The sequence below is a fragment of the Colias croceus genome, chromosome 10, assembly GCF_905220415.1.
Source record: "Colias croceus chromosome 10, ilColCroc2.1".
Lineage (NCBI taxonomy): Eukaryota > Metazoa > Arthropoda > Insecta > Lepidoptera > Pieridae > Colias > Colias croceus.
The window spans coordinates 7,694,235-7,722,144 of NC_059546.1; the positions used below are offsets into that span (position 1 = coordinate 7,694,235).

At 31.1% G+C, this 27,910-nt stretch overlaps 1 protein-coding gene across 1 annotated transcript in view; it reads left to right on the plus strand.

Annotated features, from left to right (window-relative positions):
• Positions 1–27,910, plus strand: part of LOC123695042 (suppressor of lurcher protein 1-like) — a 48,175-nt gene that overhangs the window by 14,517 nt on the left and 5,748 nt on the right. The window contains exons 3-10 of the mRNA XM_045640733.1: positions 10,833–10,905; positions 13,790–13,967; positions 25,039–25,277; positions 25,859–26,015; positions 26,145–26,204; positions 26,319–26,407; positions 27,189–27,308; positions 27,634–27,690. Of these exons, the coding sequence (XP_045496689.1) occupies positions 10,833–10,905; positions 13,790–13,967; positions 25,039–25,277; positions 25,859–26,015; positions 26,145–26,204; positions 26,319–26,407; positions 27,189–27,308; positions 27,634–27,690 (973 nt within the window). The remainder of the gene's footprint in view (positions 1–10,832; positions 10,906–13,789; positions 13,968–25,038; positions 25,278–25,858; positions 26,016–26,144; positions 26,205–26,318; positions 26,408–27,188; positions 27,309–27,633; positions 27,691–27,910) is intronic.

The following is a 27,910-nucleotide window of genomic DNA, read 5'->3' on the forward strand; positions in this document are numbered from 1 at the left end:
GCGGTTGCATAGAATAATCCTTGAAATGTATTTACTTTATCAGCCAATTTCAGAAAAGGCATTTTTGAAGTTCTTTAGATCCGTTAAGAGTAAAATTTCAATGTCGCGTCACGGTACCGTCATGTCATGGAGTAAAGCTATTTTTGTATCTTTGAATCTTGCTAAAGAAGTTTCACTTCTGACACGTATGCTCGGCAGACGCTCTTTTAATAATAGGTATCTCTTTACTCAGTATTACGTAATAGTTTTACATATAGAATATTTTTCTTGAAATACTTGGAGAAGTCATACGGACTTTCATCTTTAGTCTTACAGTTACTTTTGGGTTTTCTGTTCAGATAATTTTACTTCAACCCAGGAAATATACTAAATATGGAAATTAATCGAAAACTTAGGGACATCTAATAAAATTCGAGCCCGGAGTGACCTAAGAAGGGTTTTATGATAAATACATAAGTTAGGTAGGTACATGAAAACGTCGCAAATTTAGAAAACCATTTATAATGCAGAGGGTCAAACTATTCACAAAGTTATGGGCTCTTAGGAATATATAAGTCGTATATCAATTTATTTACACATACAAATAAACGGCCTTAATCATAGTTAATTGGGGTCTAAATGATAATTGATGAATATAATAATAATAATGAATTGTGGTTATGAAGGATATTAACCATTGACCCGACATTGTACTTAAATTTCCGTACGTTTGTGACAAAACCAGCACCTGTAGTCTCGACACATTAGTCGGTAATTACCGACAACTAATTTATAGACCCGTCTTCAGCAATGAAAATGATGTCGCTTAATACCTCTCTCCAATTTGATGGAAGCATAAAATAGATACATACTTGTTTATAATTTTTATTCTTCACAAAACTTTCCGTTATGCGTCAAAATATTTATATAATAATAGCAGTGTAGTAATGCATTTTTATCTAAATTAATAACATCATTATTTCAATTCCGTAGATATATGAACAATAAATAAAATATAGATTTCATGGATTTGGAAAATCATTTCTTTGCAACACATTCGAATGTTGTCAAAACAAATTATACTTTGACATTGTCAATCGTTATGATACCGACGTTTTGATCTCGACAAGATCTCGATAACTAAAGCCCTTCTCCCATTACGATACTTCTAGAATAGGTACGATACTCGAGTAGAATACTAGTAAGATATTTGCTCGCTACCCGATGATCGCATATTATGCGACTGAAAAATGACATCGTTATTGTGCCTCGTTTTTGTGGGCGGACGTTATATAATAATAATAATAATTCATTTATTTATTGTAACAACAGTTAGGTCGTTATGTCGAGCAATCAGCGATTCCAGTGACGAATAAGCTCTTGCAGTTTTTCTTTTTTATAGAAATAGAAGACGGCAACATAAGAGTAGGAAGTACTGGATTCATCCATATATTGAAATAAAAATAAATTGGAGAGATTTGTAGCCGCACGAGAACTACAACACATGATGATTAGAAATTTTTATTTTTCTACCGAAGAGATACGCGGGAGACGTGACGCAAAAGCGACCAACACGGTGAGTCGTGCGATGCTAGTCGCGGACGTGTAGGATACCGATAGCGTAGTGTGCGAGCCTACATACAAATGTATGTGAGTTACTCCGCGGCGACTAGTCTCCGAGACTTGCAGGATACTTGAATCGCCTGTGCGTATCGTAATGGGAGAAGGGCCTTACGGTTTGTGTGGGTTTGTAGATACGGTTGAAAATATCGGAAAAATTATAGATTATTATAATCTATATACATATGGGTGATTATACAAAAATGGGGTAACTTTTAAGGATATTTTGTTTACTATATTTTTTATATCAGATTATTACAAATTAGGGTGTATATGATAGCTAATCTAATGAATATATTGTTCCAAATCGGGCCAGCCACTTTTTTAAGTAGATTGTGAGATATTTTAAATTTTCTAGATTTGGCCTCCAGGGGACTGACAAGGCTAACATAGTACTGATAAAAAACACAATTTTGTAATATTCTTAAATAAATTCAATGAAAATTACTACAAATCTCTCAGTTTTAATAATGGCACATGTCTTTTAAGTATTAAAATCACTTAGTTACATTTAAAAATGATAATTGATAATATATTGTGATACTGGGAAAAAACAATGTCTCAATTTTCAAAACAGCCTTCTGACATTTAACGCAACGTGAATATTCTTACTCTCTTACTTAACTTACTACTTTGACTTAGTTTTACTTAATATTTCAAGTAATTCACAAACAATAGAAACAAAAAAAACGGCCAAGTGCGAGTTGGACTCCTAACAAACCTATTTTTTATTTTGTTTGTAACTTAAAATTTACACTTTTAGCAATTTTTCCTTTATCTGTGTTACAAGACGTTGCTTTTTACCATATTTTAAGACTGTATACACGGCAAGCATCCTGTGTATTTTTTTATTCCCTTGCGAATATTTAATTTTGCGGAAATTTGCAGTATTCACGGATGTAGGTATCTTTTAATTGCGTTGCGTTATAAGTTTCATTTTTTTACAGCCCCAAGGGTTCTTAATGTTGAGTATTCAATATAAATTTCAAATTGATACCTCCACGCGCTTCAAAAAAACGTCTTAACAGACAAACGGACAACAAAGTGATCCTCTGAGGGTTCTGTTTTTTCCTTTTGAGGTTCGGAGCCCTAAAAATCTAACATTATTTATGTTAAAAGTACTAATTTTCATAAATTGGTTCATGGTTTTTAACCAAAGGCTTGAATGAAAGTCTCATCTGAGTTTTCATAAGAGCCTTTTGACATTTTTATAATGTTATTAAAATAATTAACTTTTATGTTATTTTGAGGTAATTTTACTTCACAATATTATACGTTTACGTATTTATCTAATAAATACATATAACAAGCTATGCCCTGAAAGCATCAAAATCAATAATTAAAATAAAATAAGATCTTTTAAATAAAATTATTAGTAGTTTGTTTCAATAGCTCTTTTCTTTGCTACTCTTTTTTAAATGTTTCTTCCCTAGTCAAATTCAGTTTCTTTTAGCGTGGCGCATGATGTTTTAAACTGAAATATCAAATAGAAATGCTTATACCAATAGCAATCAAGATAAAAGTTCTCAAAAACGATAGAATCATCAGTACTATGGGGTCGCGTCAGTCCACTGGCGCGATATCTGACATAGGACTGATGCCAGCGGATTGATAAAAAGGGACTTAATATGAGATTATAATCACAAATTATGTTTTTTTGCCTTATTTCTTATATCAACAAACTATATTTTTACAAATCATACTTAACCATATATGAATGAAAATAAAAATCAGTTTAACAATAAAATAACGACTCACCATAGGACTGAAATGTTGACTGGCGCAGCACGAATTTAGAGGACAAACACAACCCTAGCGCTGGTACAGTTATGACGGCCATCAAAATATGGGATGCACAAGTAACTTCATTACCAACATTAATATTTAGACAGGGATTTGACCTCGACTTGGTGATATTTAGCGAGAATTTCAAATTTAAAAAACACACAACGGACTGACCAATAAAAACGATGACAAAGTTTATTTTTATTTTTTAAATAAAATGTTAAACATTTCGTTATGAAAGTTATACTATATAATACTATGTATACCAAAGATTGTCCTGAGTTAGTAAGTTTTCTCTAATCAATGATAATGTTTATAAAATAGTCACTTGATTGTTGGTTTTCGGAGTTGTGACATGCCAAAGTACTGATTATTTAAGTATTAATTTTGTTTTTTTATCAATTTGTATTTTAAATAAAGAAGTGAAAGTGAGTGACCAAATAAAGGACGCTTTATTGTTTTAAAATAGATTATTATTTGATTAAAATATAATAAGACTTTGTATAAATTGGCTGGTGACATTGAGTTACCCCATTTTTGTATAATGACCCATATAATAAATCCGTAGAAGGGTCAATTCTGTACATTGCAAATATTGAAAAAATAAATAGCAGGGGGTGTTACTGGATCGATACCAAACCCAAATATGTGATTAAAAAAAATATTTGTCTGTCTTTCTGTCTGTCTGTCTGTATGTGAAGGCATCACATAAAAACTAACGGTTCGATTTCGATGAAATTTGGTATAAAATAGGATACTTTTTATCCCGGAAAAATACGTAGAAAAAAGAAATCTTAATTTTTCTTAATTTTTCCGCGCGGACGGAATCGCGGGCGGAAGCTAGTTTTATAATAAAAAAGATATTTCACACTTCCGATGCTATATGATTAAACGCAATAATTTTTTCTCTTATTTAATGTTATTGCAATTAAAATAAAATACACAAATAATGTTTTATTTTTAAGATAGTTTCAAAATTTTATTGAAAACTAGCGGTCCGCCCCGGCTTCGCCCGTGGTACATATTCACGTTTTCTTTACATAAGAACCATCCTCGTACTTCAAGGAATATAATAAAAAAAGAATTAAAGAAATAGGTTCAGCTGTTCTAAAGTTATGCGCTTACCAACACATTTTGGGATTCATTTTTAGCCTCTTATATTACTTATATTAAATAAATATTAGAATTGTTTACTGCTATCTGCATTTATTCAGCCTAAATATTCGATAAATTTCTTTCTGAACTTCTAAGATAATAAAATTATACAGATGAATACAAATAAAATAAAAACGATCCAATTACGAAAAAAAATTTATTAGAAAAATTTAATTTAATAGTTTACAATAGCGTAGTTGAAAATTTGGCTCAAAACCATCATCTCTCACCAACATAATTCAAGTAACTTGTACATCTGTAAAATATAAAATTTATAGATAAATATTTATATTTAATAAAAATAAATATTTATATTTGAGTAAATCAATTGCGTATATTCATCCTTTGCTTATTAACTGTAATAAAATATACCTACAATGATGCACATAATATTATTGTATAATAAGACAAGCTAAAAATACAAGTGATACAAATTATCCGTTCCGTCTTTAGTTTTAGTTCCGTCCGTTTCTATGATGTCTTAAAGATTTTTCGAAAGGCTTCGAATTGAGCAAAATTATCTTGTAGAGCTTAAAGTCTTTTGATTAGAATGTTATTGCACTTCACAAATAACGAAATATTACTAAACTAAAACTAATAGCTTTAACTATATAAAAACATAACGCAGATTGATATTTTCTTAGGATATTTGTTATCCAATAGATTTATAGGATTTTTAAGAATATAATTAAAAAATTATCCTCTTGAAAATACAAAATTTATATTTATTTTGATTTATTGATGTCAAATGTCAAAAAAGTAAATATAGAGATTGCCATACATCGAATTTTGGATTCCATGAATATGTAATAAATAGAACATTAATTAAACGATTGATATAAAAAAATATCGAATTTGATTAAAATTAAATTAACTGCCATGTTTTTTGTGCATAACATGTGCTTTTTTCATATGCAATTGTATTTGTAATAATGCGAAAAATTTATGTAACTAATTTTAATTTACTATATATTCCATAATATCAAGGTAAATTTCTTGGAAAAACAACACTAAATTTTTTAGGTCCATACTATAGATACTGAAAATCGTTAGTTACCGACCGATTTCGGTCGACATCGATGTCGATTAATGTGTCGAGACTACAAGTACAGCATAATTTATTTTGAATTTTACGTAATATTGTCATTTGTAGAGTTTAGGGTTTTTGGTTTCCCAGACGGTCAGCCAAACAAAGATTTTATTTGTTACCAATAATTACAAGATCAATGCATTACATGAAACGGTAAAATCATGGTAATTTTTTTTTAATTGACAATTTTCTTTTATGCCTTGTTTGCGCCAAATCATTAAAAAACCAGAGTTAATATTGTGTCTACTGTGGTTCAATTCAATATTCGGGCGAGCCATAGATTCCTAATGTGGCTTAGTTGTTTAATAGCCAAAGTTTTTCTGAATTGCTTTGTATCACGATAAAAGCCAGCCGTACCTATAGATGCAATAGATAATGTTAAAAGTGAAGAAAGTTTAACCCGAAATGAGAAAATTAAAGGTTTAAACAAACACCGAGGGAGCAGGTGGATGGAGTCAATGTTCTTTTAGTCCGGTTCGAACTTATCAAAGGCTTTTTTTCCTTTGACGCGGTCAATAGAACCTCATATTGGTTTCATTTGCAATTGCTTTGTGCGATGTAACTTTGTCTATCCTATTTTTAAACCCAAATAACCTTTGTGGATATTAACGTATACGTTTATACGTAGTTTTTTGAGTGGATATTCGAAACAAAAGTTTCATAGTACATGATAAACTAAACACTTGATATATGAGAGAAAGTCGTAAAAACTGTAAGACTTCGTCCGTCACGACACTTTGTACTAGTTTGTCCTTACACGTGTGTATTATTTCATTGTGCGTGTTAAGTTATATATAACCTTTTATGGAGACAGGGATTACGTTTCAACGGAGTTTTCCTGTGTTGTTTTATGTTCTTTGTGGATTCTAAAATATCATAGACGTTTTGATTCATTAGTGCTGTGTGGGGCTGTAAGACATCAATACGTTTGTTATGTTCTTTCAATTAAAATCTATTAACAACTGTTTTAATGAAAATTCTTCCAATAGAAAAAATCCCTAACCAACTGAGTTAGAACCTTATTTCTTGTTAGATAACTAAATTTTACGTAACGATACGATAATAATAAAAAATAATAATTAGTTAGGTACCTATTTACTATATTTTAATTTATTTGTAACTAGCGGTCCACCCCGGTTTCACCCGTGGTACATATTTCGCAATAAAAGGTAGCCTATATTCTTTCTCAGGGTCTAAAGATTGTCTGTGCCAAATTTCATCAAAAGCGGTCCAGTAGTTTATGCGTGAAAACCATACATACATACAAACCTTTCCTCTTTATAATATTAGTATAGATTAATAATATATTACGCGTGGATTTCAATACTATGTCACCCTTTTACAACCGCAACAAAGTAATTTTAAAGGAAATGATAAACAGCGGTTTAAATAATCCGTAAACATATTATAGTAAAGTAGTAATAAGAAGTCGTATAAAAGTTATCAATGCCCGGCTGACCTACATACACACATACTATAGGTTTTCAGAAGCCATATGTGTGCTTATTTTTATCGACACTTTTATAGCATTAGATAGAAACCTTGGATTATTGTTGTTCTAATAACTGTAATAAATAATTATAATTTTTAATAGGGAAATTTTTAAAAGTTGAATGAAATTTAACAATTTTTTATAGAGATTTGATAGAGCCGCCTGCACGCACGAAAAAACATGACTCATGCGGCGTTACCTCGCTCTGAGGCGTTCCATGTAAGGCTTGAAGTGCGAGCGAGAGCGCGGAACGAACGACAAAGAAGCACAATCGGACGTATTCACGTTCAACTATCGTCAGTAAACCGACTTTACAGACAACCAATTTTTTTTATAGACCACAAAAATATAATATAATATCTTCTTTAACTACTTACTCAATATATATTGGCAAGGTGAGCCAGCCTATTACTTATAATATTTTTTATACTTACGATAGAATATTATAACATAAGAATATGAACAGAAGCTATTATCCATTTTTTATTAATCTAATTCTTATATTAGCAGTACTACTAGTATACCTAGTATATTTGTTGCGGTATTCGTTTTCCGAATAGTCTGATACACAAACAGAATATTATAAGGAATCTGAGAAATTGACGAGAATCAATAACATTTTTCAGTCTAAGAATCGTACCTAATACACCTGCTGAAGAAATTTATTCCATCGCTTTAACGATGATCTTTCAAGGGAATGGTAAATTTTCTAGTACGTGAAATAGTGGTCCAAGCATATTGGCTTTTTGTGAGGTAATCCTGTACGTCTGCACCTCTAGGGATGTGGCCGGGTTATGTTTAAAAGTATTGCTAGAAAACCCGTTTTATACGTTCCAAAAAACGATAAAATCAACTACCTCAGCATAGTTATATGAAATTAAAACACACTATTCATAACATCACTTATATTACAGTATAAATAGTACAAAACTCTTTACCTTGCTTGGTGGTAACAACGTACATAAATATATACACAATACTTCAGATAAAAGAAAAGTTAAAATAACCAAATAATTATTCATACCTGATGGGTTACCATGTTCTTAAGGCAGTATTATTGTATGGGGAAATGGTGGCACGAGACGACATGAAAAGCAGTGTCATTTTTACATACTGTAATTTAATCACGGAGATGATGAAGTAGAAACATTCCAGAACGTTCTTGTCAAATTGACCGTTCTGAAGTATGTTTGTTGCATGTGTGTGGAGAGTGCAAATACAATTTTGAATGCGATAGAAAAGGACAGATTGAATTGCACTCACCAACGCAATACAAAATAAATTGAGGGTAGATTAGAATTTTTCCTACCGCACTATTTTTTAATCATTTATTTTCATAATTTATTTTGATTAAAATGCATTGTTGCATTTATATTTTTATGTTACTAAAAATAAGTTTCTTACGTGATATCGTGAATTTTGCGTGTATTATGAAATATTATATAGAAAGTGTTTGTTGTTGCTGTATAACATAACTTCATTCGGTAATTACAAAGAAAGCGGAAGAATATAGGTAATATTGTCTTTTATTTCATGTAAGTGAACGTTTTAATTGGTATTTGAAACGAATTGTAATACACAAAATTGATATCACATCTGTTTTGATAAAACAGTTAAAGGAGGATAACAGTAGAGAAGATGAATCTTCCTAGTTAAGAAACAAACTCCGTTTCAATATCAAGTTGGTATCAAAAAGATAACCATTCTTATTTAATACGTTTCTCTTCTCTCTTCTCTAGCATCCGAGAAACTAAAATTAATAAGTTTCAAAACACGTGTAAGGCTTGTCATAAACCCAGTAAGAAGTTAATTAGACCAGGTCACGTAACGGGAAAAATAGCTAAGCAGATTTAAAAGTAGCTCGCGATGGAGTTTTCTTATTTAATATCTCTAGCAACAGTTAAATGGTAAATTGGTTTATTAGATTTGGAAGTTTAGACATAAAATTTTGATGATGGTGTCGATGTTTCTGGGTAAATGCTGGGAATTGATTTAATATATAATATAATATTAGTAATTAGTAATTTTAGTATGTAGGCAAAAATATATGAGAAATTGTGTTTAAAAATCGTTTTATAGTCGTATCAAATTTAAGGATTGTTTAGTTCAAACGTTCACTATTGTTGAAATGGTATATGTAAATTCTATAACATTGACTACGTATTGCTGTTTTTTTATATAATGCAAATAAGAACTTATTCCTTATAATTTTTTTTGGGTTGGCTTTAGTTAACTGCCGCACGAATTTGTTGGAAATATTTATATTGTTAGTTAGCTAGGTAATGTAAGATTGTAATTCCAAAATATTATCGTTAGGAAACTTGTAGTTTTTTAGTTATTAATTTTTAAAGTTAATAATTTTTTGTGCGAAAAAAGCGCATTTATCCGTTTTGTTGTGCAAAAAAAGCGGACCAAGACGTTCCATTTCACTGTACTGTGACTTTACTCAGCGGCCGGCGAGTGCCAAAAGCGACTTTAGGGCGATTCCCACTCAAACAAAAAAAATCTACGTAAGTAGGTTAAAAAACTATTAAACTTTTATTTTTAATATCCAAATAGGTAGCGAGGAGCGAAGCGACGAGCGTGTTAGGTTAACTCTTGAACTGCCGCACGAGCCGAGCGAGCGAAGCGAGCGTGCCGCGGCAGCGGCCGGCGAGTGCCAGAAGCGACTTTAGGGCGATTCCCACTCAAATAAAAAAACTGCGTAGGCTTACACAACTTGTTTGTATTTTATTTATGTATCGTAAATTTTTTGTTATTATCGTCTAATGCTTAGTTAAAATGATTTAACACCAATTCCATACATTTTGAGGTTAGAATAGGAAAATTGATTTTTCTCCAAAACTATTGGTTTCCTAACTTTCCCCTTTTGGGGGGAGGGTCCCCCCCTCCTCCTCCCCCCTCCCCTCCCACAAAAAACCTATAATACGTGCGGCAGTTAACTAAAGAAACCCCTTTTTTTTAATATCTGATTTTAATACTCAAAGGTCTTTTATTTTAAGATAATGAACATTTGAATCAAGTTTAGGTTGTATGTTTCACATATTATCATCATGTAATTTACAAATTAATTACACAAAATAATACGTATATCATTAGTTTACTGTCTATTTTACAAACCTACATACCCGCAAGAAAATTTAATTCTCTGGCTCACGTAAATAAAAGCTACATACGATTGAAGTTAGATAAAAATCCATTAGTGAAAACGTAAATTAAAACTTTCTTCGCCTTGCACTGTTTCAATTTCAAGAGAGAAAGATCATTGAATCGTACCGATGCTATCTTTAATTTCTTAAATCAAGATAGAGATTTAATAAAGAATTATATAAAATAGATATCTTTCTCTGACCGCCTCCTTGGTACAGTGGTTGAAGGGCGTACAACCGAGGGGTCCTGGGTTCGATTCCCGGTGGAGACGAAGAAAAAAATGTCGCGGTCTGGCAGACACAGAAGGCTGATCACCTACTTGTCTCTAAAAAAAATCGATCAGTGAAATAGATTTATAATGCATCTGCCCATTATTATTATTATGGGACTTCACTTCACTTTATCACGTATACGAAAGATACCTACCAACGAATCTTCGCCTTGCACTGTTTCAATTTGAAAAGAGAAATATCATTGAATCGTGCCGATGTGTCTTTAATTTCTTAAATCAAGATTGAGATTTAATTCTATAACAATATCTAATCCAGCTTCGTATTTCAGACGTCAACCGCACTCATCCTGCTGCTACACTTATCTCTGAACACAGTTGATGAAGGCTTCGCTATAAATCCAAGTGAGTAAACTTCCCTTTTATTCTTATGTTTTACTATAACTGTGGATTTGTTCTGAAAGATACGCTTTTACGTGTTCGCGTTACTTTTACAGCTTATAAAAATAACCCGGTTTGATAGTTATGTTTCGTATTTGTATGCTTACTTCGATATTATTTTATTTTATTTGTGTTATTAATGGCTTTTCATGTATTTATTTATTTTATTTATCAATTCAATATACCACACCAATTAAATTATTTACAATCATACAAAATGGATTAACACGGTAGGTACATAAGGCGGCCTTATCGCTTACGGGAGAAAAGAAAATGTTACTGTATGTATTTTTAGTGAAGTCTGTAACTTTGGTTGTAAAAATATTTTTAAAAGTTTTATGTTGCGTTTTATTGTTGAAGAAAAGTACTTCGTCAGATTCCGTAGTGTTAGTCTATCTTGTTTTCTTTTATGATCGTTGTAATTGTCTTGTAGATGAAAACTCATGAAATGAAAACTCAAATAATTTTACTTTCTCCTATTGTGTGAATGAAATGGCCGTATTATAAGTAAGTATGTATGTAAGACTATGGAAAAACTAATATACATAAAATTAATTTACTGTGTTTGTAACGCTAAAATTCGAGAAAAGCTGGACCGAAGTGGCTAATGTTGAAATGTTTGTAGAAGTTGAGAGAAGGTATAAACGGAGATAAACATAAATAATAAGTTACGTAAGTCAAACGAAGTTCACTGGGTAAAAAAGATCGAAGTGACGACTTCGATTCCATGCAAAGCGGTTTTGGCGGACAACCCATATATTATTATTCCGAAACAGAAACTATCATATTGAAATATTTCTACAAAATAATTGTAAAACATGTTTCTAAGCAAGAACATTAAACATTTTCTAAGTACGTACGATGTTTACATAAAACTCAAACCAAGACAAACATTTTGGAACAAGCAGAATATTTTACTCTTGCGCTTGAAAGTATGTACATTCCACAACCGAAATACTATACTTACAGTTCAAACAAATAGAGGAATTTGTTACTTTGCCGAAACAGTTCCGTATTGTAACAACTAACTGAAGGGGATCGTCTTTCAGAACTTTTAAGATTTCACGTTGTTTGCTCACTCCTGTAACCTTTTATCTATATCTTTTACCTCAAAAAAGAGCGTGTGTACCGAGCACTAATGTCAGAAGTGAAACTTCTTTGGCAAGATTCAAATGTACCAAGATCGTCGCCTTGCTCTATGACGTGACGGTATTGCCATGACGCGACCTTGAAATTTACTCACAACGCGCCTGAAGGAGTTTCACTTTGTAAAACAATTAACGTAATATCAAAAGCAGATAAGAATTAATTGAAAGGGAAGTTTTATATTAAGAGAAAAGAAGATACAATTTAATTATATTCCAAAGGTTTGAATATCAAATTAAAATCCCAACGGAAAATTAATTATTCCATCAGCCGGAAATTACGCGTATATAATGCAATTTTGTATTGATATCAAAAATGATAAATATGATTGTTATTTTTCAAATTCAACGATTAAAATATTCCAATACTATATACTTTTACTTCACGAAAAACATACAACTTTGAAAAATTACCTATGGTTCTGGATGTCCTACTAATATTGTAAATGCGGAGGTTTCTGAGGATGGATGTGTGTGTATGTTTGTTTCTCTTTCACACAAATACTATGAACCGTATACCATGAATTTTAGCACACATATAGAGGGTAAGTTGGATTAACATCCCGGAAATCCCACGGTAACGGGAACCAAGCGGGTTTTTCTTCGAAAACGCAGGCGAAGCCGCGGGCGGAAACGTAGTAGTTAAATAAAATACGTATTACTTTTACTTGAAAGTTTAATTTTATATTCTCATGGAAATAAACATGAATTTATCCAAACTGTACGTATGTGGTTACGTTAAATAAACCGAGACATCCCAAGTAATGTGATAAACTTTTAGAAGAACCGACAACATTAAGAAGAAACAAACATAAAATATTAATGTAGTAGGTAGAGATAATGTAATTCAACAGTAATGGAGATCGACAACTGACAATTATAACTTATAAGAAGTAAATACTTACAAAGAACTTTGTTTGGGTATCGAATGATAAATACTAAGATAAAACAATACGGTTTTGAATTTCGTAATGTACAAAGTAATTGCCTAACTTTTAAAGGGTGATTATTATCTGTATTACGAAGATAACGATGAATGTGACATTATTTCCTTACAATTTGATAATTGATGGTTGATTGTTGCTAAAAAGGTGAATTAGCAGTTACAATATATATACTTTAATGTTATACTAGAATCACTCCATTCCCTAACACATTTTGATAAAAAAAAATTACGAATAATTAAGCCGTATAACTTAAAATGAAGCATTCAACTTCTATTTATAGTACCTGCGTGCCTGCGCAAAGTTTCTACTGTTCTTGATAAATTAAAAGTTCTTGTTTGGTATTCTTGCTTTCGTGTCTCATTATTTATTTATTTCTCAATGAAACAAAACCTTGTTACATTTCGTCACGTCTTCAAAGTTCCTATAATGTTTTGTTCCTGTGTGTGTGTGTGCCCCACGTGTGCCCCACGTCTAATGAATGTATTTCTCACTAGATTTCCGCCTGCGGCTTCGCCCGCGTTTTCAAAGGAAAACCCGCATAGTTTCAATTCCCGTGGGATTTCCGGGATAAAACCTATCCTATGTGTTAATCCAAGTTACCCTCTATTTGTGTAGTTTATAGGTATGGTTTATAGTAAAACCATACATACATAAAAACCTTTCCTCTTTATAATATTAGTATAGATTGAAAGAGACTAGTTATATTTTGCAACAATGTTTCTATTTAAAATAATTAAAAACTAATCTTTCCACCAGGTTGTTCGTGCATCCGCTTCACGTCGCCACAAGGCAAGGAGCGTGGTACATTCAGCAGCCCGGACTACCCCCGCCCGTACCCGCGTGCCCTCTGCTTGCTGTATACCTTCATAGCCCAGCCACATCAGATCGTTGAGCTTGTGTTCACCGACTTCGATGTGTTTAAGGAACATCTTGAGTGAGTTGTTTTCTTTTGAAGTTTAAATTAGAAGGATACTACCGCGTCTTCTTTGCGTTAAATTTTTACTTATAGACACTTTGAGCGAGCTGTTTTATTTCAAAGTAAGCATCGTTAGAAAGGGAGAATCACTTCTTTTCTGAAGATAGGGTTCATAGTTCCCATGATTTATCAAAATTTTTAAATAGCCAGGGTAAATAAACGATTTTGTATTCTTCTTCCTCGATTATATAATTGTAGGTGTAAAGAAACACTAAGAACTTTTCGATAAATGTAAACCAAAATTAAATAACTAACAAGGTATAAATACTGTTCAGAATTGTATTCCAAAACGAAAGGAATAAGGCACGACAGTTCAGTGCACCAAAACCAGTGACTCCATTTGTAAGGTACTTCGAGTAAACCAATATCCTTTCAGGTTTGTGTTTGATTGCCACAGGGCAAGGAGCATCACTTTATAAGCGTTTGCTTGGAACTGTATTCACTTTCGTATTTACACACTGCAGTTACGGTTGCTCCGTTGAATATAGTCTGAAGTTCATCGTATATAAGGGTGGTATAATATGTATATGAGATATTGTGTATTTTCCTTCATTTTACTTTTAATAATTACTAACTGAAAACATTAAAATAAATGTTATAAAAATGGTATGTTTTAAAATAAAAACCAATTTTATGGTGATGTGATTTTTCGTTTAACAAAATTGACGAGTATGCTCATACTTATTGACTGATAAATAAGCAATAAGCGTTGCTTTGGGCGTACTTTACCATCAAACAAGCCATCAAATATACAAGCAGAATAACAACAAAAATAAGCTGACAATTTACACAATTCCCATGGCCATAAACATAAAACATTATTGACGTTTAACACGAATATAACTCGCGGAGTGCTACTAAAATCTACATAATGCACCATTTACAATTTCGTCACATTTGCAACAATAAAATAGTCAGTCGAAGCTTTGAGTGAAATAAACTTCTTATGAATGAACATCTCACGAAATGGAACGGTTATTGTTTGAAGTTCTTTGAATGATGAACAAAAGACGTAATTATTTCATTGCAATTTTCACTATAGAGAAATATGAAAAAATAGGTGTAGGTATAATAAAAAAGTAATATTTTTTACATTCATAAAATATGATGACATGTCGAAGGATTTTTTAATAACTCAGGCCCCGGAATCACAGACACAATAGAAAATCTATCGTGTCGTGGACCGATCGGGCCGCTTGGGGCTCAATGGATTAATCGTTGCATTTCGTATTAGGATCAAACTAAAACTCTACCATCTCAAACTTATAATGAAAATATGAATGAAAAATTATTTTATTGTATAGGTACCTTATAGAAATAAATTATAAAAAAATTTACAAACTTAACAATATTATAATATAACAATGTACAATGGGCGGCCTTATCGTTGGCAGCGATCTCTATCAGGCAACCCAGAAAAGACGAAGAAAAAAAATCAGTCGCCACGTTAGTTATACCACTTTTTTTACGATAAAAACAAAACCTATTTAATAGATTTCATTTTGTTTTTACCAATAGATAGCGTGGTAATCTAAGGAAGTTTTAGAATATAATTTATAATTATTGTAAAGTTTGAGACAATGAGAAGCCGCGGGCGGAAAGCCAGATACAATATAGAGTAGAATTTCTTATAATTTCTAGAACCATCCAGAACAACTATTATTCTTGACGTATTGTATTAAACTTGATAGCAATCTATTTTACGACCGATCCTTTCTAGACCTACCCTTAGGCAATGCGTAATTTATCCATAATTATATTATAAGCTACGCAAAATGAAGGATATTCTATACGGATGTATAGAATTCATTTTGAGAAGCGAAGTTGGATACTCAACGTAAAATATTAAATCAAGATGGTTTATTTTCATGATTCGTATAATATCTAGTTACAAGTAAATAATGTTCTGCATGAGTTAAACATAGTAATAAGATATACCAATATTCAATAAATGATTGTGATCAAATAATGAATCAATTTAACAATAAATCTATACAAAAGCTAGTCTATTATAATGTGAATAGTAAATAGTCGAAAGAAAATTACAAATGTGAAACTTCCTGTACAAACATGATTCACTACACAAATACGTAGTTCATACGAAATGAGAACGACCCAGAAAGCTAAATTAGAGGTTTCACAAAGCTGGATATAATATTCTAAATCAACCTTTAAAACATTTATTACGCCCATAGTAAGGGAGTCGTATTTCCTAAAAGCATTTATAAGTATCAAATATTAACGAGCCCTATTCGATATTTCTTCGTTTCATATTTCGTTTCTGAATATAATCGTTTACTTTCAGCCATGTTTTATTAAGAGAAATACCTCAATAGTGGAAAACTAATCTCGGAATGGCCTATTCACGTCCTATCGTAAACCAATTACAAGGCAACTAATCTATTATGGAACGCATCTAATTTATTACTTTAAGGACTCACTACAATAATCTATAGATACTATAATAGTATAAAGCTGAAGAGTTTGTTTGTTTGTTTGAACGCGCTAATCTCGGGAACTACTGGTCCGATTTTAAAAATTATTTCGGTGTTAGATAGCCCATTTATCGAGGAAGGTTAAAGGCCATATTATCATCACGCTACGGTCAACAGGAGAGGAGCCACGGGGGTGAAACCGCGCGGAGAAGCTATAATTTTATTAATATAGCTAAAAACACAAAACACGCTTAAAATGATATTACCTATTGTATGTATTGTGTTGTAATTGTATAAAGTTTTAATTCTGTCTGTTTAAAGTGTGTCAAAATCGGGTCTGACGCAGTTGGTTAAATTCTAGCATACAGGTTCTACACAGTACACTACAGTTCTAGCTAATAAAAGCATAAAAAATATTTTTATATATCAATTTATAATGCACTAGCTTTCCACCCGCGCGCGGCATCGTCCACGCAGTCTAAGAAAAACCCGCATAGTTCCCGTTCCCGTGGGATTTCCGGGATAAAACCTATCCTATGTCCCGGGGTAAAAAGTAGTCAATGTCCTTTCTCGGGTATCAAAATATATCTATAACAAACTTCATGCAAATTGGATCAGTAGTTAAGTTGTGATTAAGTAACAGACAGACAGACAGAGTTACTTTCGCATTTATAATATTAATATAGTATGGATTTGAATGCCATTAAACCAAACATATCAAATTCAAATAGTTTTATTTAAAAATTCAGAGCTTATTATGATAAATCATGTTTTACATTGTTGAGGTATTTGCTCCAACAAACTCCGTCTTATTATTTATTCTGTTACCAAGCCCGTAATGAGGTTAATTTGTGAAGTTTGTTAATTTTCAGACTTACACAATTAATTAATGAAGACACATATTGTGATAAGATACATTTATTATATTTATATATGAATAATATACTTGTATTGCATCACCATGGTGACTGAAAATATTCTCCTCTTTCATACCACTCGCATGATTGGCTTTAGTTATACCAGAAACATATTGCAATTTTTCGTTTATTTTCACAATAAATTAATCTATCACTGTATGTACATTTCGTAAATTATTTTTTTTATTAAAATGAAATTGAGATTTGTTTCCTAACCAACAAACAAATGAATATGAGTTACACACGTTAATAATTAAAACTAATGAATAATGAACCACAATATTGTAAATTAATTTGTAATTAACAAAGTAGAGAATTCGAAGCTCTGTGGTAGGGGATACAATCTTTTATTTGTTTGTCGTTTGTCTGTGTCGTACAATAGTAGGTCATAAATTGTTCCATGCTCTCGCGGAAGAGGAATAGCCCGGTGTATTGTAGGTAGCGTCGTTTTGTTAGGGAAATCGGTTTATTGCTGAAGATACTAGAGTTTTTCAAACATTATAGCTTGTGTTACGTTTTACCGAGCAGGTGGTTTGAAAGTATTTTTATTTTCACACGTTTAGTAATAAAGCCGATTAGGAAATGTGGTTTTTGTAAAAGATAGAAAAATTAAGGAAAATTGGAGTATTTTCATTGATCAGTAATAACTTTGTTGAATCAAGGCGTGGCGATTAGCATAGATAATATTAAATTAGTAAATTTTATTTATAGGTATAAATTGTTGTCCAAACAATTATATAAGGACATTTAAAAAAAGTCCCGTGTCCTCAAGTGGGATAAGGGGCAGGCAGATGCATTATGCATACATATGTTTCACTGATCGATTATCTTTAAGGACAAGTAGGTAATCAGCCTTCTGTGTCCTGCCAGACCGTGACATTTTTTTCCTCGTCTCCACCGGGAATCGAACCCAGGACCCCTCGATTCTACGCTCACTCGTCAACCACTGTACCAAGGAGGTGGTCAACATTTTAAAAAGGGGTCTCGAATTGCTATCGAATATTTCTATTTGCATCGTATTTACAGTTAACACCTCAAAAGGGTGATTAGTAGTAAATATGCATATTAATTCTTCGCAATGCATGTAATAACGTCGGGGACGGAGTAATAAAAAGGTTTCGCATAATTTCAGCGCATGTTTAAAGAGTTCTCATAAAATAATTTTCCGGTACAGTGGTGAAAGTAAACATTGAAATTGTAATTACTGAACTACGCTTTGGATTAAAATTATTGTTTGAATTTAACGTTAATTTAATTTGTAAGTTGGCTGTAATTGTCAACTAATTAATATTCTTTATTAACTAGGTAATAACATGTTTCGGGTGAATACAATTGATACAATCGGATTTATTTAATTTGCTTGTTTAATTAGCATAATGTAAATAGCTGTTTATTAACAATCGGTTATCTATTATACCCAAATTTAAATTTGGTAAATAAGACTAGAAATATCATAAAAATACGAACAATATAAAATATGAGTGTGTAAAATACGTATACTTTAAACTAGATTTCCACTCGCAGCTTCGCTCGTGTTTTCAAAGAAAAACCTGTATAACTCCCGTTCCTGTGGGATTTCCGGGATAAAAAGCCTATATGTTATTTGGGTCTTCAGCTACCTACATAGCAAATTTCATTGTAACCGGTTCAGTAGTATTTGCGTGAAAGAGTATCAAACATCCATCCTCACAAACTTTCCCATTTATAATGTTAGTAGGATTGTATCAATATTAATTAAAAAAAAATTGTATCACTAGCTGTAAGGTATCTTTTCTTTATAAATAAATAAATAATTTGTGTACCGGTTGAAAATATTAATTTATGTATTTGGCCATTCAAAAGTGCATCTATAGGAAGTCTAGTTGAATGAATAAATGTTTAAGTTTGAGTTTGAGAATCAGCTATCACCCTCATAACTATATTATATTTATAACTATATTACATTACTTTGTCGTCCTTATAAGGACCACTAAGGACTATCATAAGTTTTTCACAAAGGCCCCAATGTCGTAGTAGTTCGGAAACAATAAATCGATCCAAAACTTCAACGTTCTTGGGAAGAAGTAATTGTGTAAATATGTTACGTATAGTGCATGGGTATGGACAGATAGATTAATATTCAGATAAAATAATTTATTAGGACGATTGAGATTTGAGAGATAATGCAATTATATAGAAAAATGATGATAATTGATCTCTTGAATCGAATGAGATAAATAATTGGAAATTAATTACTATAATTAAATACTTTGACGGATTAATAAAGCATTATGATAAGTACTTTATCATAATGCTTTATTAATTTTGTAAAATGTAAAATTGAAAGGTTTTCATTTTATATCAATTTGTATAATAATTATCTTATTATAATTGTACAAATTGCTATTCAATAGATGCTGCACAATGTTTAATTTAAGCCATTTGAAAGATGAATTTGGCCTAATTATCGCAAATATTTTTATAAAAATAAAGACAAATTAGTATTTCATGGATTCAATAATATTTATTTACAAATCATACTTTTAGTTTTCATAAAGCACACTCCATCATAATTAAATTTTAAACTTAATTTTATTTTTATTCAATAGGTACCCTTATTGTTGGACTCTACTAAAATTTATGATACTCGCTATAGAATACTATTTTAAAGTTCAGTCAAAACATTAGTATTATAGTATTCTATGCAAATAAATATCTGAAATAAATTTGGTGTCGAAGAAAGTAAAACAGAAATTTGTTATGTACAACTTTAAATTAAACCTAATTTTACCGAAAATTTCCTTTGTAATATTAATGCTTGTTACGTATGTTACGTTACTTACTAAAACCAAGTCTCTCAAAATAATGTTACTTAATTCTAAAATATTTAAATATATGTGCGGATGGTGTAAATTAAAACGCCAAATTAGTTTATTATCCATATACCGGTGATAAAAATACAATCCTCCATTTCCAAAACACAAAGTAGTATGTCATAGATAATCATCGATCTACAGATAACATATTCACAGATTCTAAGTAGAAAAACACAGACTAAAAATAAAAACTAGTTATGAAATACATCTTAATTTATCCTATTAGTCACCATATATTTTATAATAAAATATGGGAACATAACATACACACATAATATGGGAACGTATTTAATTGCCTGAGTAATTGTTTTGTATGATATAAACTATTTTAAAAGTTCCTATGAATATTTTCATTCGAAAGTTATCTACTATTATTACGCTGCATGCCATACAATTTGTAAGAATTCTCACAAGTCACATACTATATCTTTAAACGAGTAATTTATACATATATCTGATTCTCGAAAAGAAATCGATTTCCATCATCTAATTTAGCACGCTAGTAGAGTTCCGGGAATAAATCAGATAATAAATCTATTAACATACAATTAGGATTCGTTTCTAGAAATTTCCAACACTAGAAAAAATCTGTCAACCTGACAAAACAATTAATTATGTTAGCCTAATTCAAGCAATAAATGTCGTTTAAACACAATTATGATCATTATTTTAAATAATACAAATTCCCGCGAATAAAAAATGGTTCGTTCGATTAGATATCCATTAGGGAGGAATCAATTTCAAGCACGTCTAGGTAATACTTTCCAAGAGCATCACAATGACACATCAGATTTGAAAAAAGCTCACAAATTGCTGGGAGAAATGACATTAATCTATCCCTTCTAACATTGAGAAGATTGTATAAAATTATATAAGTACATTAATCATAATAGGTAGGTACACCTAAAATGTAATGTTTCCGAAAAAAATATATAAACCTATAATAAACTAAATTAATAAAAGTAATATTGAATGATAAAGCACAAAAATTAATTTTAATATTGTGTTCATGTTCACGCTTCCTTACTACGAAAATGTATCCGCGAATGTATGCATGGATTCCGCAACATAATTTCGTGTTGAAAATTCATACGAATTATGAATTAAAACGACTGAATTCATAAATCAAACCACAGCCCGCGTATGGAGTAAAGTTACGAACGCATCCGTTCCATTGTATTATGTAAAGAAAATTCAATTAACTCTGTGCCGCTAAAAATGTACATTCATTGCGCTTTGTACGAAATACAATTTACTTACATTAAATTAAGTTAAACGGTAGGTCACAAGCGTGGGATTATCTAATAAAATATGTACATATTCGTTTTTGCGTTAAAAACTTATTCAATGCGACTTTTGCTACTTCACTCCGAAAAATAATAATTATAAGTAAAATCTTTTCTATAAAAATGGTCACCGACATTCCTGGAGAGGAGCACTTCTGTCTGTCTGATTTTAAAATGATGTATAACAACGATTTCCTATAAAATAAAACAGGAAATACGTCAATTGGATCAAAACCCGCTTAGCTATCCAGTTACAAAACAACAAAAAAAAAACGAATTTTCGATGAGCCCTGGAGGATGAAGAAAGAAGAAGGAATGTTTGCTTTCAGCAAATTTTTCTATCTTGAGTATTTCAAGTACTTTTCCTCCAGGGCCAATCGAAATTTTCACACTGTATAGTATCTAATGTACTATTGATAACTTTTACGGATTCAAATGTCATTTCACTTTTTCAGCAGATAACATCTTTTCTCGTTTCTAACCAAACTGGTTAAAATTTATTGAAAGCGAATGTAAATGAGAGGGAAAGCTGGGAAGTAAATATTAGAAAAAATATATTTCATATTTCAAGACAATTTCACACATGGCACGATCTTGATCCCTTACTAAGCTTTCGCTTGTCTTATGGAAATCAGAAGGCTGTTAAACATAAATAAATATAATTTTAAATAAATACTTATATAGATAATTAACACCCAGATACAAAGCATACATCTATTTTCATCACACAAATATTCCCGGGTGGGAATCGAACCCACGATCTCTGACTTAGAAGGCAGTGCACTACCAACCAAGGCAACCGGTCAGTCAAAAAACAAAATTACTTTGCTAGTTTAACAATTCTCTAAAAAGTTTGGTAACAAGTTTTACTGTCATTTCCTTAAATCTTGCTCGTAGTACAAAATTTACAGTGATATTTAGTAATTAAAATATCCGATATAATTTATGACGAAGTAAAGGAATACAATATGGCAATTTTACAAAACTCATAACATTTCTAAAATCAATAAATACGTAATGTCCTATTTTATTGTTCAGTATAAAGCTTCGTTTATGAAGGTTGGGATGGCGGGAAATATGAAATATTAAAGGAAGTGTTATGACTATATAAGTATTTTCATTTGTATGGAAGAATTTTTATTCTAAGATCTTGTATCATTGTGAAAAGCCATTAAACATTGGCATAATTGCCATCTGAATCCTTTTCACCGAATAATGAAAAAGAAAATATAAGATATAATAAATGATGAATTCACGTGCATTCACATAATTATGCTTCTAACAGTTTACTTGAATAAAAAAAACGACATGTGGCACTCGGGGACTGCCGCGGTAAAGCTATTGCATGCTATGCCTTCAAGCCACACCTCCGCCCGTCGGAGTGGGGAGCGTGAGGTTTTTTCGTTATAGAATTTCTCGATTCGGTCCCCGAATATTAGGTTATTTTCCAAGAATATTAAAGGATAAATGGGTTTCAGAAATTGTTCCCTCTGATTCTTCGACTTTCTTAGAGATTCAATTAAAGTAATAAGATTGAAGATTTTTTCCTAAGTATCCATTTGTACTGCTGAATTTTCGGCTTAAGCAATGTAATAGAGAAAATAAAAGTACAAAGGAATAATAGTAAGTACGAGATAAATGGATAGCTTGTTATAATCCCGTAACAATGTTAATAAATTTTTTCCTTTAGTATCAAACAAATAACAAACTAAGACATAAAATATAATCTAAACATCATAGTATTTTCACTATTATTGCACAATGTTTATTTTTTTTTATTATATACTATCTATACAAAATATTTTACTATATTATTAATTATATGGTGACATCATAGTACGAATAATCCCCCCGAATACGCTTATAACAACATAATATACCTTCAAGGAGGTCACGTCAAATCGTCCTTATCTAGGAAACTTATCGATATCTTTCGTCAAGCTCTGTATCTTATTCCTAAAGGATTTCCTTTTGTCAATAATCGTAGCAACCTTTGTAAATACGAACGCTTTATAGGCGAGATTATTATCTAACAAGAGCATGGGCATATTGTTGAAATATCGTTCATTGGTTGTCTTCTTCAATGCCAATGTAAGTTTGTATCAATAACTGTAAGAAAAGAAATAAAATAAATAGATTTGTGTTCGATTGTTCTTTTGTCATATTAGGATAATATCTAGATTAAGTCCCTTTGTTTTTAGTTCTGAGCATAATTTATTTGTGTCACATTTCTGGCAAATCTATTCAGTATTTATTTAAAAAATTCAAACATGCATCCATACATTCTATCCATATCTACATCTATTTAAAAGCATATTCAAAGCATACAATTTCTTCTTTATTTTCATTCATACGAAGTATCCTCTAAGCAGCACAGCACAAATAACCTAATTATAACATTCATTGCAAAATATACAGTCAACATACACCAAAGACGCTTAAATAAAACGAAGGGTCCTTTAAAACGTCGGTTTAAAGAAATTCTATAATGTTTGTTAAGAAAAAGCCATGTGACGAGTGACGCCGCTGAACACCGAGACCCACTTAAACTTTCAGTGACTTATTTTTCACGAGGGAAACGTCTCTAAAACATAGTTTATCCAGTGGGAATAAAATTTTGCTCTCCGCTCTGACACACTTTGGGGTTATAAAATTCTTTAGGAATCTTTTCGGCATCGCAAAATACTGTTATGTGAGACTTGCATAGATAAACTGTGGTTTAAAAAGCTTCGTGATGAATATTTATTTAAAAAAATGCATAGTATATTCTTTATTTAGATTTTTTTGAAGTGAAACTCCTTTATCGGGGTTGGAAAAAAATTTAGTGTAACATTTTTTCGTTACGCGTGACATTTTTCCGTTACGCGCCATCTTTTTCTTATCTCTACCACACGTGATTCGACGTATTTCTGTTAAGTTGCATACATAGCAAATTATTTTTTGAAAAATAAGGTCATAAAAAAGTTTCACTTCTTACGTGTGTACACTAGTACACGCACACATTTTTTTTAGGATCAGGATTATTTACATTAAAATTATAAACGTACACGTTTATCCAACGTGATTTAAATTACTTGTTAAAACTAAATACCTCGTTTATTTAACCAAAATAGTTTCCTGAAATTAAAGATTCCGCAAAGTACGTGAAACACGATTCTGAATGCTCTTAACTTCAAACTGAACGTTAGAACGTTCGTTTAAATTAAATGGATGCTAAATCGTAAACGGCGTTCCAAAATCATTAAAAATCTATGATTTTATGTATTCGTTATGAGTTTTATACGTAGATAACAGTAATAATATTCATTTTTTCGAGCAACTATAACTCATTTTGCTATTTAACATTGTATATTATGTACATTAGTAATATTACATCTCATATAATCAAATAAAATTACAATGGAAATTTATAAACTAATATCATATTACGACTCTTATAATGTATGTAAAATAAAATAAAATGCACGAATTTTACCTTATTATAAGTTACAACAAAACATTAAATTAGTTTGCCTAAATTATCATTCTTTTTTCAGTTGCACCCACGGCGACTACTTAAAAGTATATTCCGAAGTAGACATCCACGGCCCTGGACCGCCTGGTATCCCTGGAGTCAATGAGTACTCAAAATGGTCAAGAGTGCTATGTGGTAATAGAAATGATGCCCCACCAACATTATACTCCCATGGATCAGCATTGGTCCTGGAGCTAAATAGTGGTGAAAAGGAGTCTAATGCTACGGGTTTCATTGGGACTTATAAATTTATAGATAGACGTAAGTTTCATTTATTTGTTGCTTATTTTTGATCAGTTTTTCATATTTTAAAAGCACTCTTTTACAAATGCTTATTATAAGGCGATATAAAATTATGATATTATGACGACATTATCGAGTTCTTGCTTTTCAATAACTATTCAAATCTATTTCAAACTTTACTTGAAATTGTAAATTTTATTGATATTTATTTTTGTTAAATAGCACCGAGCACGTCAAAGCACAATATTGAAAAATAAAAACAAAGATAGATTAAAAAATTCGATAGTTCAATATGTTCTTGGCTACCTTTGCTAGACGAAATCCTGAGAAATATCCCGGTGAAAAGTAAAAATTTGTAATATTCTTAGAATTCAACAAAAGCGTACTATTTTAGCTTCACAAATTGATCTTAAGCGGGCAATTAATTATTTCACGAGTCCGAAAAATTCTAATTAACTTGAATAACAATTAATTAGTTTTAATTTGTGAAGAATATTTACACAAGTTTTTTTCCAAATACTTTGGCAGTTTATTGGAAGTTTCTGAAATTTCTAATTTATGTTTCGTATTGTTGATTTAAATTGTTTGTCTTGTTGAAGGTAATTTCGAGACAGACGGAGTTTTGGTGGCCGATTCGGAGTGCGACTATGTTTTTAATTCGCATTTGAACAAACCAAGCCAGGGCAGATTTTATAGCCCGAGGTATCCCTCCAGTTACCATCGTAATGCGCAGTGTTATTATCATTTCAATGCAAGGTACTTTATTTTTTGAATAATATTAATGAAATAAGTGAGTAGGTACTATCTATATCAATATAATGAACTGTATTAAGTATATAATGTAATATCTTTAATTATTTATATTTCTACAATCACACTTCGCAGAAAGCACGAACGAGTGAAATTAGTTTTTGAAGAATCATTTTTACAAAAAGGCGACGAGAGGTGAGAAACAATCAACTCTAATTGAAAAACGAATTAAATCTGAGTCTATTCATTTGGGGCTTCATATATTTAAACTTCGATGTCATCTGAATTTAGTAAAACTTTATCTTTTAGTTGCCTCAACCGTGCTGATACAATTAAAGTTTTTGATGGGAAAGTTTCGAGCGCGCCGGTCATTGCAATGCTGTGCAATGAAATTGTAGGTACGGATTGTCATATTTCATTATATAAGGATGTATTTTCTGTTAATTATATTAAAAATTTGTGTGTAATAGGAGACGTAGTGTGTAATTAAATAATCGTGTTTGCAAATAAAATGTGACGTATTTTTTCGAATGGTGTAAGATTTACTCTTTTAAAATTATTTAACTAATATAATTATTTTGCCTGTTGATACTTTAATTTTTATTCGTATTACCAAATTTATACTTATTTTTTTCTTTAACAGCATAGTTAATTAACCATAGAGCAAAAGTGTTCACGGAAATCGCCACATTTTCTGGCTATCATTTTCTAAAGTGTAACAAGCGTTAAAATCTCAAAATTAAATTCAATGTAGAAAAGACCGTTGTCACTGATGCTGACAGCGGTCTTATAATGGTATCAAATATAATTTTTATTGCGATAATCTCTCAAATAGATTCTAATCTGAATTAAACGACCGTTGAATCTGACCCTGACCGTGATCTTCTATCATCTTAGTACTTGATTTAATAATGGATATTCTAAGATAATTTAGTGCTTTCTTATGTAAATTCTAAGATACTATACATTTAGAAAATTAAAGAGATAAAATGAACGCTATGACTATGAGAAAAATAATGTCTTCAAAAATCTTTAGTTTCATTTTTCATCTTTCAGTTTTCATCTTCATTATGTTTGAAATCTGTTAAAGGTTTTTTTTAGCTAAAATCTAACAAGTATTAAACTTTATATAGTTTTTGTAACTTTACTTATAAAAATTATGTCATAAAATATTTTCAGGTTATGAAATTTTATCCACGGGATCTGATTTACTCGTGGAATTTATAGCGAAATCAAAAACACCTGGGCAAGGTTTTAAAGCGAGATATCAGTTTCAACCTAACGAAAACATAATTGAAGGTTTAGTAAGCATACAATTTTATTGTCTAGACAATAAAGTAAATTCTTTGCTTCTCATTTATTTTAATTTTTGCTTACATCTCATTCTGATGTGGAATTGCTTTTAATTTGAATTGATAGCCTACGTGTGTCTGAATAATATTATTTTAATAGTATATATTGTTCGTCTGCTAAAAGGATTTATGTGTTGGTATTTTTAGAATGAATGTATTGTGATTGACCGTTCCTGTCTGGGACCTATAATATATTTTAATGGTGTAGTGCTAATTTGCTGTGTGTTTTCTGTTGTATAGCTTTTCATACATTTGACGAATTATTGTTTTAGATGCTGATAAAAAGACTAACCAAGGAACTTCAGTCGGACCAGCAGTAAGTGCCACAAGTAAGTAAATACATATCTTCTTTTCATTACAATATAGTAACTGGATGTACTATAGTTCGTTATAAGTTAGTTAGTTGACATTCTTGTTGAACATTGCTGCTATTGTTCTAGCAGTATAATAATGACCCTACATTACTTGATATAATGACACTATTAATAATAATTTATTCTAGATAAACGATCCCAATCTATATTCCCGAAATATAGCATCTAATCTACA